This window comes from Varanus komodoensis, unplaced genomic scaffold (genome assembly GCF_004798865.1).
Source record: "Varanus komodoensis strain SLA01 unplaced genomic scaffold, ASM479886v1 scaffold1, whole genome shotgun sequence".
Classification (NCBI taxonomy): domain Eukaryota; kingdom Metazoa; phylum Chordata; class Lepidosauria; order Squamata; family Varanidae; genus Varanus; species Varanus komodoensis.
In genome coordinates, this window is record NW_025335268.1 from 118,580,906 (window position 1) to 118,599,564 (window position 18,659).

Here is an 18,659-nt window from a genome sequence, read left to right on the forward strand (position 1 = left end):
TGAATCAACTTCCATGTCTCCATCCATGCTGTCCTCAAACCATCAGGTTAGACTTCTGTTCTCCAGCATCCCTGCTCTGCTTTAAAGGAGTGCTCTCCCCACACAGCCATGGGAAAGCAACTGCTTTGCAGGCAGTTAACATGAGAAGGTTAGCATATTACAGTCCTCAGCAATCCTAAGTGTTTTGGTCTACATGGTTACAGTTAGCAGAAGGCCTAGTGACCTAACATCATTCCTCCTTTGAGGGGAGGGGAACATGTGGCCCTCGAAATGCTGGTGGAATGGAACTCCCATCTGCCTTAACTAGCATAGATGGGAGTCACAGTCCACATTCCCCATCCCTGCCCTAAGGGCTACACCCAGTGCTGCTGAAGACCTGGAGATGATGGCAGGGGCGTAAGGGGAGTTCCCGATACCAGCACCTACTCACCGAATTGGGTGTGAGGGGGGCCCCAACCACATCAATGATCTGTTCTTTGCCATCACCCTTGCCCTCTTCAGTGCACAAGCCTGACTGTCCATCAGCATGCGAGCCACCGTCCACGTTGGGCCCTGCGCTCCCTGCTTTGGCCAGTGCCTCGTAACGGTGTCTCAGCATCTGCAGCTCATATTCGCAGTTGGCAAAGGCTTGCTTGAGCTCATACAGCAGCACTAGATCGCTGCGCAACTCGTTGAACATCTGGACAATCTCCTCTGTAGGCATTGGGTTCAGGTCTGGAGAAGGCAAGAGGAGAAAGGTAAGGGAAAGAGCTGCTCGCCTTCCCCGCTCCATCGCACGTCTGCCCTGCTCTGATGCCTCCATGGTACTCCTGCTACTTTCCATGCTGGACACAGCAGTAGGCACTGAACAGCAGAGTATGTTGGCTCCTCTGCTGCCCCCAGGCTTGAGACATACTGGGAGTTTGCCTGCCCCAGACTCAGACACCTCACAGTCTTTTAAAGTCAAGTATGTGCGCAGAGTGTAAATGCAGCCCGTCCTCAAGGGAAAGCATTCATTATGTGACCCCATGTTTGTTACCCTACCCCAGTTAAAGTTTCTTTGCCCCCCCCCCCATACAGAGCTGGGCAAAGGGTGTTGGGCTGCGACCCCCTTTGCCAACACAAAGCCACTTGCATTCAGAAGGAATTCGCAAGATGCCAGGCATTTCCCCTCACAGGTTGTGCAGGACCTTTCCAAAAGAGCAGCAACAAGCATGCCAATACGCCAGCCAAAGTCTCCCAGGCAATGGCCACTAGCCCCTTTCGAAGTACTACTTCCTGGAAGAAGAGCTGTGCCTCTTAATACTATGCTGTCAGTCTTGATGGCTTAAAGAGCCCAAACAAGAGAGAAAGAGACAAAGACTCTGTTCAAATACTTTTCTACTGGTAAGATTTTTTTTTTAATCCTGTGCATCATCTTCTGACTTTTACCCCCCCTTGCTTTTTTTTTAACAAAATACATAAGATATTATTTTCAAACCTATTCACATAGCGTTATTCAAGGAACTGGCTGTATTACTAGGGGGAAAAATAGCCCCTCTTGACTACAAAGGCTTTGCTCCATGGGTCTCTCTCTCTCTCTACCTGCCCTCTTTACTCACCTACTCCGAGTTCCATCAGCATCTGCTCCAAGGCTTTAATCTTCTTCTGTCCCACGGAGCTCGGCAGTTTCATCTGGAATACAAAGGTAACAGCCACACAGCTCTGAGCTAGCCCTCACTCACAGCCGCCTAGTTCAAACGGCAAGGGAGCTTTGCTTTTTATAGTGCACAGGGAAAAAAGCGAGCCAAAGAAAGAAAGAGAGAAAAGGGAAATCAAGTGCTGAGAGAGGGAGGCAGAGAGAAGGCCTGAAAGTTTGTAGACTAGGGCCAAGGGCAGGGACTGAAAAGCCTGGTCGTGAAGGCTTTTTTAGTTCTCCTTGCGCCAAGATGTGGAGATGCACAGCGTTACAGCTTCCATGTGCAACTGAATTAACAACAAAAGTTCTGCTCTGCTTCGAACCCTCTCCCGCAGTGCCCTGCCCATCAAAGAGCTCAATTACACGGCAGCTAATGTGCGATTCTGCCCTACTTTACTTGCTCTTGCCAGCCTGATTAGACTCGTGCACTAACAGACTTCCTTCTCCCTTTACCTGCTGAGTCCAGAGCCGTGGGATTCATTTACAGAGCCAGCTTCCTAACAAAAGGCACAGAGGCACAAAGAGCACACACACTCTCTCAATTGGCAGAAGTGTGAACACGCATTCACGTAGGAGCCGGAGGGGGCACTAGGAGCAGCAGAGTATTAGGCAGGGGCAGGGAAGCCAAGCTGGGCATGAGATCATACTTAGCAGGACCTCCTCGCCACACGCCTATGAGCAAGAGCGGCTCGGAACACGCGGCGGAGAAGACTGTGGGGACAAAAACGTCCAGCACAATTCAACGTGGAGAAGGGCACAAAAGGAAAAACCAACCAAGCTGGCCTCCCTCAGTCCTTCCCTGGTTATTAGTACATTGCATTTATATCCCACCATTTTTCCTCTTGGGAGGAACCCAAGGCAGTTTATAGTTCCCCTCCACTCCGTTTTCTATCCCCACAATGACCCTGTGAAGTAGGTGAAGCCAAGAGTTCATGACAGGCCCAAAATCACCCACCAAACTTCCCGGCTCAGTGGGGACAAGAATCCAGATCTCTCAATTCCCCAGTCCAACACTGGAAGCACCATACCACCAGCACTAGCTTTAGGTTTGACAAACAATGAGGGCTGTCTGGAAAGTCTCTCTTTCACCCCTTGCTGGAAGCTTTCTGCCTCTTGCTTTATTCTCATGTTGGCTGCGATCTATGGCCACGTTTGGGTGGTTCCAAACATCAGGATGGTATTTCCTGGTTCTGTCATAGGGAATATAGACATCATCCTCTCCCACAACTCATTCCACCTTGCTTTTCAGGAGCAAGCAGCTGGAAATCTCTCCAGCTGCTTTCAGTGATATAATTTAAGAGCAGATTCACATGACCAATTCACAGGAGGATTATCTCCTATGAATGTCTCTCTCCATCGACACAAGCTGCTGGAACCCAACACAAAGGTTCTGTTTATGACAGCCAGCACACTCCAGATTAGGCCATCAAACAATGATTGAAATCATCTTATGAACAACATGGTTATGTGAAACCGTCACAAGCCCTATTTGCATGTTCTCCCTGTCTCCTCCCTGTATTACCTTCACACATGCAGCATAACAAGGGCATTATATGGTGGCACTGCCCTCTCCCTTGCAAATGTCAGCTAAGGAACTTCCCTAGAAAGAGGACGGCTGCACTCATGGAGGCTGTCTTTGCACTTTAGAACTCCAGTCCTCCAGGTCACAGGGAAGCCTCCACACAAGCAGAGGCTCTTCACTGCAGAAGTTTGCCTTCCCAACACAGGGAACGCAATCAGGGCCACAAGGAAAGGGGCTGGGCTGACAAGTTCACTCTCCTTCTCATATGAGAGGGGAAAGATGCCCCTTAAAAAGGGCTGCAGGAAAGGCACAGCACAGACTCCTGTAAATGCAGAGTTATGAACTCCTGAAGTAGAGGAGTGGTAGAGTCCAAGCTTTATTCTTCAGCTCTCTGGCTTGAGCTGGAGTTCAGAGAGCTAGTCTAATACAGTAGCTAAGAGAGGAAGCTACTGGATCAGGATGCTCCTTGTTCAACACTCATCTCTGCCATGAAGTCACTAGACAGGGTGGGGTCAAAAGTATTGACATACCTTATGGTGTTGTAAAGATAGTAGGTACAGGGTATATTTAAGTCACTTTCAGTGCACTGAAAGCACTAAACAAATGCTAAGTAATATGATTTTGTTCAAACAAGTACATCACACTGAATAGCAACTATATTAAAATTTTAATTTACATACTTTTTGATCCATGATCTATGACAAACAACAATGCATGTTAATAAATTTATTCTTTCTTGTTAAATGCAATTCTAGGCTGTTCCCATCTAGTTCTAACTGACCTCCAATAAACCCTTCCTGCATCAGAAACACTAAACTTAACAGGTTCTTCACAGGTGTTCTGCCCATCAACTCCGGTTCTCTACACACGACAGCACGACTCATCAACATCAGTTTTCTCCGATGCTTGAAACATCGTGGAAATATCATGCTTATTAGACATGAAAGCTATAAGGTACATTCGAATCCAGAAATGGTTTATTCAAAGAGATACCATAATGAGTTATTGGCAGCAAAGGCTGAGGGAGGAGGATCTCTGCCCATGCCCAGCTTGTGAGCAATGCAACTGGTTGATCACTGACCAAAACAGAATGCTGGACTAGCTGGAGTGGAGATACAACACTTTGTGGTCGTCTGGATGTTGGACCCTAACTCCCAGCAGCCTCAACCACCACAGCCAGGGATGATGGATGATGTAATCCAACATCAGCATGTCATAGGTTCCTCACACCAAGAGAAAACTTTGGCAGACCAAATAGGGTTTTGCATACATTCTTAAATGATATACCAACCACCTATATTCATCACATGTGATTCCTAGACAGGATCACAACACTAATGTGAATAAGATCTAGAGAAAACTGTGCCACATCTTATGTTTAGAATAAGAACCACACACCTTTCCTATCCCAGAATGGTTAGACAGGATTTCTTCTCAAGCATTAGCCAGTGCTATAATTTACTCTTCTGCCTCTAGTCACAGCTCAGATATGTCCCTTCTGTAGGTTCTATCAACACACCAGCAAACCTATCAAGAGGAGATGAACATATAGTGTTCCGTTCTATCAGAGCTCTGTCGGTGGCAAGTGAAGAACTAATTTCTCTTTACCTAGCAAAGCATGACTGCTGGCCCAAGAGTCTGAAAACATCTGAAATTGTTGCCTCACTGGTGGCTTAAAGGGAAGGAAAGCACAGAAGCAGTGTGGATGGATTTAGATATACTCATAGACTGCGAAAGAAATACAAGGCCAGCCCAGGAAAAGCGGACTGCTTGAGTTTACTTGGCTTTAGAGAACATCAATTAAGCTTCCCTTTAATTTTGGGGGAGGATTTGGCCTGTGAACATGAAAGCTCCATTGGTTTCTTCAAGCAAGAGTATATTTTAATTTTACCGTCATTAAGAAAACGTTATGATTTATGCGGCTGCTGTCGGACTAATATCTTTAAAATTTAGCTGGCTAAGCCAATTCATCTTTAAGACTGATGAAGGTTGATTGCTCTCTATGCAAAATGTATTAAAACTAAATGAGGAGTCTATTACTCACAGGGCACTGATAATCCGTTAGGTAGGCTCCGTTAGCCTGGCAGTCTCAACAGCAGGGGAAGGCCCAGTGTTCCGTTCCCTCTGCAGCAGAAAAGCACCAGGCAGCTGCTGTTTGGAAAAGCTGCAGGGTATTGGTGCAATCAAATTTGATGCAGCTACACCACAGAACGCAGGGCACTCACTGACAAACCAAGTGCAGTCTTCTGGGTAATGTGGGGATATCATAAACTCATTGAGTTTACATTCCACAAGCAGAGCTTCTGACTGAAACTGTTCCACCTCTGTTTTGCTTGCTTCAGGTTGCAAAGTGAGGTCCAATACCAAAGAGTCCTGGATAATCCAACTTCTTGCGCATAGTTGCTTTTCTCATCTGTTGCCTGTGATGAAACACACTAAAAAACCAAGATAAGCAGCCCAAGCTATTATCCCTAATACTGGGATGGAAAATACATTTCCCCATAATAAGATCATAAAGGCTACCAGATGTAGTTCCACTGACAGAACAGTGTATAGAAGTACCCAGTTGGCACAACAATAGGAAGAACTACTATGAAGCAGCAAATCTACAGAGGGTAAGTCAACAGTAGGTTAAAGCAAAACACTGAGCAAAGTATACTCAGTGTTTGATCAAGATCCATCCTTTCCTAAACTGTTAATCTTATTCACTGCATCTCTATGCTTCCCCATAAACAAAGCTCTCTGGGTGTTTACAACAATCCACGAAACAAGATAATAAAATACAGTAAAATTTAAAATTAGAGAAACATTAAAAGTTTAAAACAGCTAAAACAAACAACGAAGAATGATCCTGTAAAAGACATCTGGGATTGGTAATCCCCTCAGCAGGCAGGTTTCCAAATAAATCTTTAAATTGGGTCCCAGGTCACAGTGGGGAGGCTGGTTGAGATGAGGTGCCACCAATGAGAAAGCCCTCCTCCTTGTGGTCACCCTCTGAATCTCCCCTGGAGTTGGCAACATAGAGTCCAAGGAGATTGCAGTTGGGAGAGGCACTGCAACAAAGACTGTGGTCCTAACCCAGGTTTTACGGGTTAAAACCAGCACCCTGAATTGGGCCTGGAAGCATACGGACAGTCAACATAAGTGGGCCATACCTGGCCTTTTGTGTTCAGACCTACAGGTCCTGGATATTAATCTGGCTGCTGCATTCTGCATGAGCAGTAGTTTCTGAACTGTCTTCAAGGGGAGATTCAGGTAGAGTGACTTGCAGTAATCTAATGTAGAGATTACTATAGATCACTGAAACTGGGCTAACCTTGTCTAGGTAAGGATGCAGTTGGGTCACCAAACAAAGCTGACAAAAGACACTCCGAGTCACTGAGGCCACTGAGCCTCAAGACATGAAGATGGATCAAGGAGAACCCCCAAGGTAAGAACTCATTCAGGGGCAGTAGAACCCCATCTAAAACAGAACAACTTCCGTCCAGTTAAAGTAACCACCCACCAACAGCACCTCAGTTTTGCCTGGACTGTGTTTCATTTAACTTCATCCAGTCCATTGTTGCAGCCAGGCACCTGTTCAGCACATCCATAGCCTCACCCTCTGACCATGAAAAGACTCAGGACAGGACACGCTACATCCTGGGACTGAAGAGGTGTTGCGACGGTTGGGAACGTGGACTGCTGTGTTTTACGACCTGCTGCAAGCTGCTCACCCGTTCCAACTATCTTCCCTGTCCCAGCTGAGCCTATCAACAAGCTGAGCTTGTTGTTGTTGGACTGACAATCCAGCAACCTCCTGGGTATATAAGCATATCCACTGCTGCATGGTGGGCCACCCCAGCAGGGGCAGCACCAAAGGGGTGTGTCCCTTTGGAATGCTACAAAAGCAAGGGGGCTTCTCCATTTCTCCTCTTGCTTATGTGGACCTACATCTGGGACTGAGACTATGGGGCCAGGTAGGGAGATGGTGGTGGTCCCAATCAACATAGTAACAGGTACAGGGAAATACGGCACTGGGAGTACTGGCCAGGTAAGGGGAACCTAATGGCTGTGCCTTTGTTCCAGTCCTCCTTCCACCCACAAGCTTGATAGTTGTCATGTCATCCTGCCCTCAGGTCTCTAGGTGCTGCTTTTAACTGCTAGATCAGTGCAGAATAAAACTTTCTATTAAAACATGATTTAATAATAGATGAGGTGGTTGATCTGGCATGCATAACCAAGACTTTGGTAGGTGAATAAGGAGGAGTTAGGCCCTCCCGTTGTACCTACCAGGGCACTTGGTTCAGCATCAGGGTAGACATGAGGGTTGGGGCAGGGTTGCCATGATCTACAAGAATTCAATCTCTCTCTCCAGGTGCCCTGTCCATCCAATGACTAATCTGGAGACTTTGTACTCTGTGTTGGGTCAGCAGGGCAAACTGGGGATTCTACCCTGCAACCCAGCAGTCACTCTACCTAACAGAAGTAATATAGGATGTGATGCTGGGGTCCCCCCGGCTGTTGGTTCCAGCAAATTTCAACATTCACAACGGAGGGCACCATATCTGGAGTGACTCAGGATTTATGGCCACCATGACAACCATGGAACTGCCTCAGCATATCTTTGGCCCAACATATACAGCAGGGCACACTCTAGAATTGATCTTTTCAGTCAGATATGAAGATGATGCTCTGAGTGTGGGGGACTTTGACTTAGCCCCTTTGTGATGGTCAGATCTCCGCTTCCTAAGATTTCAGCTGAGGGCAGCTTTTCTCTTCTGCAAAAAGAGAAAAGCATAATACGGGGGACATATTATGATGGTCCAGCCCTGCAGGCAATGGATCTAAATGGATCTAAATCAGGTTTGTGAGGATTTTCAAGCTGATATGACTGGCACTCCTTTTGAAGTCCTGGTTGTGCTGTAAAACACAGATGTGAACTAGGTGGTTGACATGATCACTCCTAAGCACCCTTTCCGTTGTAGGGCTGCTGCAGCTCCATGGCATACCCTGCATCTGAGAGCAAGAAAACAAGATAGGGGACAGCTTGTGTGCAGATATCTGCTGGGACTTAAGACTCTACAGTTAAAGTCGCTGAGTCTGTGGAGATAATCAGAGCACAGCCTGGTCCAGTTTTATTGAATTAGTTTCAGTTGAAACAACTTGAGGATATTGACAGCGTACTTGGTCAGATTTGTGCAACCACCTCTAGGCCCTCCTTGCCCCTCCTGCCAAAGGAGGAATTTTTGGTTGGGCCAGGGAGGTAATTAACACCCTTTTTGCAAGAGGGAGTTGTCCCATACCTCCTGAAAGAGGGAGTGATGAGACCACTTCTGGAAAAAAAAATCCTTTGACCTGGAAGACCTTAATAATTTTAGGACAATAATGAATATTCCTTTTCCAGGCTATTTCCTGAAAGGGTAGTTGCTAATCAACCCCAAGCACTCTTGCATGAGATTACCTGGATCCATTTCAGTCAGGTTTCAGGGTTGGTTTTGGCATGGAAACAGCCTTGTTCATCTTGTAGAATGGCCTATGCCAGAGATAGACTGGGTGGTGTGAGCCTGTTGGTATTGAAAGCCTCTGAATATTATTAACTATGGTATCCTTCTGAGGTGACAGGCTAACTTGGGAGTGGGGGGGGGGGGGGCGGCACTGCATTGCAGTGGTTTTACTCTTACTTGGAGAGTTGTCTCCAGAAGGTGGTACTGAAGGAATATTGTCTAGCCACTTGGATCTCCAATATGGAGTTCTTCACGAGTCTGTTGTGCTATTTAGCTTTTACATGAAACCACCCAGTGGGGTCATCTGAACTTTTGGAGTGCACTGTCATCAGTAGGAGTTGTTGCAACACGTATGCTACAGAGACCTTCCCAAAACTCTAAGTGCCAATTCACACATGTTTAAGTCAGTGTCCTTCTGGGAAATCAGAAGCACATACAACACTACACAAAAAACCATAAATCCAAAGGCACAAGCTCATACAAATGGTCTTTCAACATGTTCTCATCCCAGCTGGTAGCCCAGCTCTTCTAAGGTGATTATGAGGGGTTCACAAAGTGTGGTAGGCTTGATCTATTACAGCTGAATTACACACTAAGAAACATCATGTGCTATAGCCTTTCTTGGACTAAATGCTCTTTCCATTGGAAAAATAAAAAAATATGTATCACAGAATATTAGAATTGGAAGGGGCCATTGAATCTAATCCCCACTCAGTGCAGGACGCAAAGTATCCTTAACAGATGGCTGTCCAGCTGCAACTTGAATGCCTCCAGCGTGGGAGAGCCCACAACCTCCCAAGGTAATTGGTCCCATTGTCATATCACTCTAACAGTCAGGAAGTTTTTTCTGATGTTCAGCCAGAATCTGGCTTCCTGTAACTCGAGCCCATTATTTCCTGTCCTGAACTCTAGGTTATCAAGAAGGGATTCTAGCTGCTCTCTGTATAACAGACTTTCAAATACTTGAAAAGTGGCACCATGTCACGCTCCAGTCTGCTCTTCTCAAGGCTAAACATGTCCAGTTATTTCAGTCTCTCCTCAGAGGGTCTTGTTTCCAGTCCCCAGATCCTCTCTGTTGCAGACAAACAGGAAAAGGTTCAGTGGAAGGAATCTTTCTTAAACTGTGGTGCCTAGAACTTGACTCAGTACTCAAGATGAGGCCTAACTACTGCTGAGTAGAGGGGAAGTAGTACTTCACATGATATGGAAGTTATACTTCTATTAATGAAATTCCACATGGTATTTGCCTTTTTTGCAGCCATATCATATTACTGACTCATATTCAGCTTGTGATCTACAGCAATTCCAAGAACCTTCTCAATTGTAATACTGTTAACCCAAATATCCCTCATCTTGTAACCATTCCTTTGGTTTCTTTTTCCTAGGAACGGAATCCTGTGGTACCACACTTGCTGTATTTCCCCAGTTTGTGAAGGTGCCATTGAGGAGCGCTATTTGAGTCTGTAGTCATGCCCTCCTGATGTATTTCTCAATGCTGTGGCCAAACACATTCTTCTCAGTCCTTGTAAGATGTGCCCATCCCTTGCCAGCAGTCCATCTTCTGGAAAGTGTAGCCCATGGTCCCAGAATCCAAATCTCTTGTGTTGGTAGCACCTTCATATCCAGGCATTCACCTGGAGCATTTTTCTTTCCCTGTCTATTCCTCTTCCAAGTACTAAAAGGGCAGATGAGAAAACTAGGAGGGCCTCCAAGTTCTTGAGCTTCCTTCTCAAAGCTTCCAAGTCTGACATGATTTCTTAAAAGCTTTGTTTGGCTGTATAATTTGTTCCCAAATGGATGAGAAGGAAGGGATAGATGTCAGGGGGCCTTCTGAGTGCCAGGAAGCTGAAAGTTACATCTCTATTTCATTCTCAAAGGAGTTAGCCTATCTTGCATATCCATTGCTGTTTGCTATATAGATTGGTTTCCATCCCACACAACAGGAAGTATTCCACAACTACTACCCTTCTCCTTGTTGTAGGCCTTGGTATCATTGCCTCTGGGTTGTCTGACTTTTGGCCTCTTGCTTGCTATCACACAGGGTACCCTTTAGTTCTTCCTCCATGGATTGTCCCTGAGTTTCATCCTCAAGTACCACAAAGTGGTTCTATAGTTCCACTGCTTTCTACTGTGCAAAGCATATTCTATTCCTCTGCTCCTAACTCATCACCCTTTTTAGGGAGCTTCCTCTATTTCATTTTCCCTTGCTTCAGGATTCTCTTCTGCCTCAGCTTGCTGTTGCTCTTCTAGCCCCTGTACTTCAATTTGCTGTCATAGTTAAAGTGCTCTAAGTACTCTTCATCTTCTCTTACTTCTTTGAGAGTGGACATTCACTGCTCCAGTACTCTCACTGCAACCCACTGGTTGCACATGTAGGCTGCTCTGATCTCAGGCAAGAAAACCAGTAATGTACAGGTCTGTGCACCACTGGAAAGTTTGTTCTGTTCGTAGTCTCTACTCCCTTTTTTATTCTATCTTACTGATTGTATTGGAGTGGTCTGTGTTGTGTCTTACTTTCCCTGAAATATAAGCGTGTCACAAGAAACAACCATTGTTAAGGACCTCTCCTTGTCCATATGAGAATTGTTCTTCCTGGCATGCCACTCTGTACCAATTGGGAGTTTTGTAACCCCTTCATTTTAGGACAGAATGGGCATGGCCATATTACATATTTCTGAGTATGCAGCATGGCTGTGACTCTGAAAGCCAGGCAGTCTGAGGCAGGCTAATGGGAAAGAGGGGCCCTCTTATAAAGAAGGCTTTATGAAAATGGCCATCATAAAGATAGTGCCAAGGGAAGAGTATTTCAGAATTACTCTTAAGATCAAACTCTAATTCACTACATAATAGGTAGAAAGTTGCCACAAAAATATTCACATGGCATTCCAGAGGAGTAGGTCAGCCGAGATCACACCACAATGGGAGAAAAGATCCAGGTTCATTCTCCTGTGCGCACTGACCCTTTTCTGCTTAAGAGCCACAATCTGCAAAGGGTTGCATGTATGAGCAAAACTGGGAATGCTATTGACCAGGGAGGGAGAGTATTTACAAAATGTAGGCTGTCATATTCACATGTTTACATACATAATAAAAACTAACATAAAGTATGGCAAGAGAAACACATAGAGCAACTTTGTTCTGAGAATGACTTATTTCTTCACTTAAGTTCCAGGCAAGGCTGGAATATTGCATAGGGCAGATTAAAACAATCTTCCAACAGTTTAGAACCTAAATTAGAAGCACAAGAGCAATAAACAAGACAGCCTTTGACCACCTACATGAAACCTGAAAACTACAAAAGAAACTACAGTTGTGAATCTTACAAATTTGCTCAGCTTAGAATGGCAGTGCTGTATGCTGGGACTTGTGGTTTCTAAAGGCTTTCACTCCTGTCATATCAGATTAAAGAAGGCCCAACTCAACCTGTGATTTTTCCCACTTTTCCCTAACTTTCAAAAAAAATCTGGGTTGAGCAGAGTTTGGGTGGCAGTTCAATGAAACACACAGGAAGTCCATTTCTAAGCAGGTACAACAGAAAATTTCTCAGAAAGCGGTCTTCCTAAATTATTTATTATGGCTAAGGTTCCTAAAAATTCCTATTTTTTAAGATTGCTCAAAGTGAAGAACTGATTAGCTGGGATTTTTGAGGTTAATACATTTTGGATGCTCTCTTCCTCCGACAACCTCTTCTTGCAACCCTCTTTGCAACACCAGCTTGTGCTTATAATTATGCCAGCATCGCTTTTGATTTAAGGACTCTGAGCCTTTGTCCTTGCTATAAACAACCAGTAAATGCATGAACAGTGCGGCAAGAGAAAAATAAATAAAAGGGCAACATAACAATATATGAATCAAAGCCACGTGATCAGATAAGTATAGCAGGTTTGCAGAGTGGCAGCAGCCAGGAGGGACTATTCCTTAAAAACCAATGAAATGGAAGGGAGCAGGCGAGTAGGCAATAACCTGGTTACCATAATTGGATAATAAAAACAGGATGGGCAAGATTACCAAGACTCATACCTGGCTTACTTCCATTACCCCCCCCCCTTCCCCATCCTGCAAACTATGAGGATTCTGACAGTAATAGGACCACCTTGACATGAAATGTTGAACTACTGCCAATCTCAGCTCCCCACCATTAACGCTGTGGAACTGATCTCATAGGCAGGAGCAGCTGGGCCTGTGGCTGAGGAATTTCCTCTTTTGCCATTCAATCTGCATCCAAAATAGAGTGATGGCAGTCTTTTTAAAAGCTGCTGTTTTAAATGGGCAAATCAAACTAGGCTAAAGAAGGAATATGGGCCTTGCCCTGCAAAACTCATTTCTTTCCTTGCAGGTCTCGCTATGAAGCAACACACACTTACATTCCATGCAACCATAGATAAGGGATCTGTCAGACTTCTAGGTATTTCAGAGTTCACTACAAAACTCCCTATGGCTGCCAAGTTTTCTAGAAGGACATGCCTGGGAAGGACTATAGGCAGAGGAGTATGAGCGACCATATTCCTATTATGCCTATTGGGTATACAGAACACTATTGCCTGCTTACACTATTGTAAGAGCCATAAGACTTTCCAAGAAGAGGAATACCACACATTTGGGCTGACTACAAACCATGGTCCAATTGCAGAACATCTACTTGGAAGTGCTAGATGGATAATTCTAGAACATCCAGTCAGGCACTAATAACTCTCAAGCTAGAAGTTGTATATCCTAATTGCTTTTCACTAGCAGAAATGTCCAAAGAGATTTTAAATTCCTCATTATGATCTGTGCTTTAGTGCCTCTTTTCTCTTATTGTATTTATCAACCCAATTGACAGATTTTTTTTAATAGTTTCTCTTCAATAGGCACTCTTCAACTGCCCAGACAGCCTTAGCTATTGGGCAGTATAAAAATGGATGGCTGAATGAATGAATGAAATAATATATTGCAATAGGAGCTATTGGAGCTACAAAATTTAGACCAGGACATTTTTATCCAGTTCTTACCTACAGCTATTTCCTGAAGATGTTTGTACACAGGGCATGTTCCCCTGGGAATGTGTTCAAAGCAAGCTGTTCTGGAATGAATGGATGTTGCACACAATAGCGTACTCTTGCACAATTTCAACATTTTTGATAAGTACTGCACTGGAGAATTCTTAGTAGATTCCCGCTTTAGGAATAAAACCTGCCATTTAGGAATAAAACCTGGAGCAAACGGATGCATGGAGGGTTAAGTCATCCTTTTGGAAAGGCTTCCTAACTGTCTGTTCAGTACAGCGTCGGAAGAGGCAGACAAGGAAGGCTGTGCGATTGCCTTCTCAAACTCCAGTTGAGCAACTTCCGTGAAAAGATAAAGTGACTTCCATTATCTAGATAAGGGGGCCCAGGAGCACTGGGATATTTCCCATGGGGATTTCCCCTCTATTATGTAACCAGAATTCTCTTGGCATTTTTCAACCACAGCTGCAGTTGAGTAAGCTTCTTCCTGTATTGTTTGATTGTTCACAACTATGCAAAGTATTTACCCCTTTCAGAGGCTCTTTCCTATATCTGGATTTAATGGTTGGTTGGTTTTTAATGACAACTCACTTTTAAGGAAATTCCTTCACTCACAGCTGCATTTTAGCAAACGTAAGCTACAGCATGACTAGGAACCAAATTTTCCTAACATTACTTTGCAAAAGTTACTTTCGAGCCTTGTTAGGCAGTCTGGCACATGGTTATTCTGAAATATAACAAGACTCAACACCACTAGCATGCCACTGTCAGGTAAATATGACCCAAATTCAAAACATCATAGAGTCTGAAGTGATCAAAAGTCAAAGTTCAATCTCCTGACTGAAAGCTAAAACTGACAAATGCAATATGAGCAGAAAGACAGATTTATGCACTGCTATTAGCAACCTGAGTTAGACAAACTCCATTCAGTTGTCAGCAAGCACATCCCATTAGAAACAACCTTATTAGATATTCTGCAAAGAGAATGTAAATGCGCCCACATGCCGCCAAAATCAGCAGCTCTTACATTTTAACTCTACACTAAGTTTCACAGCCTCTGGATTGTATGTAAATTTCCTAGGACAATGTTATACCACTCATGACTTGTTAACAGTGCAAGCATACACTTGTCTACTCAGAAGTAAACCCCATTCCTAGATAAGAGCATACAGGATAGTGGCCTACGTAAGTCATCCTATTGTTGGAAAAGTACATCAAGAAAAGAGAAGGTACAATTAAGATTTATTAAATGATGGTAGACAGCAGAAATAGAACAGGGAGCAGTAACCACAGAAGCACCTGAGTTCCCCTCAGTTTCAGCAGAAATAGCTTCACTTTTTAGGACTTATCCATGCTCTCATAAGACTAGACATGTCCTATTTCTATTTTTCACAATGTCTAATCACTCTGTTCTCAAAAGCACATGTTCTGGTAACAATTGCTTTGACTATTAATAACTGAACATTAATGTATTAACATATTAAACTAAACACTTGCCAAAACAACAAGGTCTGCCATCACCTCTCCCAATATCTCCAAAAGTTGGCAAATGGCAATTCAGAACACCTCCCTATGAACCCTCATTGGTTCATGTCCTCATTAGTTCCTGTACTTAAGAGGGAACTTTTGGCTAATCTTAAAAGAGCAAGGCAGGACGGAGCAGAGCTGGCAAACCTTTATCTGCCTTTCTTTGTGGACCTTTATCTGCCTTTATCATCTTCTTACTATAAGAGATACTCAAAATTTGACAAATGCACATGACACACCACACTGCAAGTCAAGTTAAACTATGTGCTATGCAATCGGACATGTGGACTCACACATCTCCACAATGGAGATATCACAACTGATGTGCCACGAAAGCCACAGAGGCAAAGTTATGCGAGTCCTGCGTAAAGGCAAAATTCACAGCCAGTCTCGCATTAGCAAAGGGCTTGAGAACCACTGCAATGCGAGTGCAGCGGCAACAGAACACCTCTGTGCTGCGTGGCTTTAGTGCTCATCATTTGTGAGTAAAACCAAGATGACATTCAAATCACACATGCCTCCCTGCATACTCGCTTTGCCACACGCTCTATGTCCCTAGCTATTATCGCACACATTTGTGTAGTGGCGTCTGGCTCCGCATGCAGTTACGACATGAATGTGTCAGTGAAAGCAACAAGAACACTTCATCTTTCTAACTATCGGAAGTTTTCTCCATCATAGTAACATACAATTTCCGGCTAATAAGGAGGCACTGATTACCATCAGCTTATCTCACCAAAAGGCCTTGCAGCACAGTCAATACTAAAGAGATAAATTATTAATTGTTCCAAGTAATTAAATTTATCAAATCCAAATAAATATTACTGGTATTTTATGTAACTGCTTTCAAGGCTTGGCCTCTGAAGGGACAGTATTGATCAAGCGAAGAAAGACAGATGTTTCCCCCGTTAGCAGCTGATGAGGTCTGGCTTTGCATTAATGTCCAAGAGAAGGAGCGTGCCAAGGGCCTCTGGTAAAGAGTAAACAAGCAGCGCACACAACAGTTTCATAGCGGGGCAAATCAAATATTGAGTACATGCATTTATAATACACACACACACATACCCCACTCAGCCAACCCCCTCCCTTGCACCAAGCTTTGACCAAATACTCGTTTCTCTTGAATACATAATACAATTGTCGCCCCCACCCCAACGCTGTGCTCTGAGAAAGCAAGCACCACAGTGGATTGTACCTCATTAATCAGTGCTAAAAAAAGTGCTCAGTTGGCTAGTAAATATTTAAAAGCCAGTGAGGGTGGATGTGTGAATCAATGGGAATGAAAGCTCCCTTTCCCCCCATTTCTTTTTAATTGGTCTGACCACCAATTTGTCTACAAGATCCTAGTTAGCAGGTAACAAGTAAAACTGCCGGCTGGAAGCCTTTCTTGGTAGAAGGTGTCCAACTGTGAACTAAACAATTGCACCACAGCATCCCCCAGCGTGCTCCGTGGCTCTGAGGCTGCTAAGAACTTTCTTTCATCCTACTGTTTTGCCTCATTATCAAAGATGTTGCTGCCTGGAGCCCAAGCCTCTTGCCTCATCCCATAGACTCAGTACAACAGCCTGGATGAGAACCCAAACACACAGCTGTCCTTTACCAACACTTTCTTTAACAAGGAGGGATAAGGTAGCAACTAAACATATCAACAAAACTCCCTGAAAAATGTGTATTAGCACATAGGGAATCATATACTAAGGTTATTTTTTTTTAAAAAAATACTTTCAATCTAGTTTGAACTTAGGGAATGGAGAAGTAGAGGGGCGATATTAAAATAATACCTGATTTTTTTAAAAAAATGCAAGCACTTCTTGGACATTTTTCAAATTTACCAAACAAGACCTTGGACATGCATAAAGTGATCATTCTCAAAGATGGCCACTACATCCCACTACAGAAGCCAAAATGACCGAAGGGAAGATTATAACCTCAGAAGGAAATGAACCAAAAAGTAGCTCACATTTGATCTTTCAACAACTAACAACTGCTGTTAATTTCCAGTAACAATTGGTTTTCAAACATTTACTTCTGCCTAAAGAGCTGCTAGTTGCATAGGACTAATAGCTTATAACTGCCGTTCCCTTTTCACCTCTGCCCAAGCCACAAGTTTCCAAAGCTCCGGTACACTGGATATTTGCCATATCTGCATTGCTGAACTGAGGGAAGGCTCTGGATCCAGAAGGAGAGCAAAAGGCCTTGTCAGGTTCTCCCAAATGGGAGATTTGGACAGGTTCAGTGAATCAGCACAGCTAACACCAATATTCGACATGAAGAGTGCACCCTGTGTGGCTCTCTGCTAGCACAATGCACTGCTCCTTTGTATGTGTTGTATTATATTACTGACAAAGCATATTTAAAGGCTATCAACTGTATTTAATGCCAAATAAATCTGTTAATTTGTAAGGTCATAATTAATCCAATGAGTGAAAGCCATTACTGAGAGAATAATGGCTATTTTCTGATATTCAAGCAACTCTTATCCCATATTATTAAGTGATCTTAGCTATGAAGCTACCCATGGCTTCTCTATTGCAACAAACTTCAAAAGAGAATTTGAACAAGCAGTTTAGAAAGAGAACTTAATCCAGGCAGTTAACAAATCCTCTCCGAATTGCTCCCCGGGGCTTCTATGTCTATTCACCTTTACATATGTCACACTGCACAACATTTCCAAACCTTGTCAATCAGGGAGAAAAATGGGGAAGGGTTGGTATAAGAGAACATATTGGAAGAAATTGCATCCCAGTATAACCAGCATTTTCAGATCCGGACCAAAATTTAGAATTAGAATGACGTAAAGAAACTCGTGAAATGCCATACAAGCATTGGCTAAACCTCCCATATCCGTGCGTGCCAGGAGTGTAGCTAAAATTATTAGTGGTTATAGGCAGAGGCCTCTCTCATATACTGAGGCTGGTTGCTGAAAAGGATGGATTCTAATGACAATGAAAGTAATGTAGCATGCCATCCTCACATCCCCTCATAATGTTACCAACAAGCATGGGACCCAATTATAGAGAAAAGGTAGCCATGCTAAACCCATAATGCAAGAACTGGGTCTCAGACAAGCTTAAACGAGTGGCCAAAGCATGACTTTGTGCCTATTCAGATTCTCTCCCTATCCCTATTCAACTGTGATGTGTGGGAACAATGTGTTCCAGCAACAGAGCTAAATTTATCACTAAGTATCTTCTGGCAGAAAAGGGGAAATGTTTAGCTCCCAGGGGACAGATTACTTTCTGGCCTCACCCCACTCCCCAAGGACTGAGAAAAACTGGGAGAAGGCTCTCTTTTCCTGGTGCCTTAAGTTTCTCCATGCAGAGAAAGGTACAGTGTGATTGCTCAAGCAGGGATTGCTCTGTGTCTATATGGAGAAAAGGATAGTCCTTCTCAGGAGTAGAGAAAGGAAGACTCCTTCCAACCCTGAGAGAAAAATCCCTTGCTGTTTCTCTCTAACCAGTGATCAGAAGCAAGAGTGAGAT

The 18,659-nt window shown here is 43.9% G+C and overlaps 1 protein-coding gene across 1 annotated transcript in view; it reads right to left on the reverse strand.

Annotated features, from left to right (window-relative positions):
* DMAP1 (DNA methyltransferase 1 associated protein 1) overlaps nucleotides 1-18,659 on the reverse strand; it is a 41,447-nt gene that overhangs the window by 5,102 nt on the left and 17,686 nt on the right. Inside the window, exons 9-10 of the mRNA XM_044442414.1 lie at nucleotides 1,581-1,653; nucleotides 431-714 (exon numbers count right to left, since the gene is read on the reverse strand). Of these exons, the coding sequence (XP_044298349.1) occupies nucleotides 431-714; nucleotides 1,581-1,653 (357 nt within the window). The remainder of the gene's footprint in view (nucleotides 1-430; nucleotides 715-1,580; nucleotides 1,654-18,659) is intronic.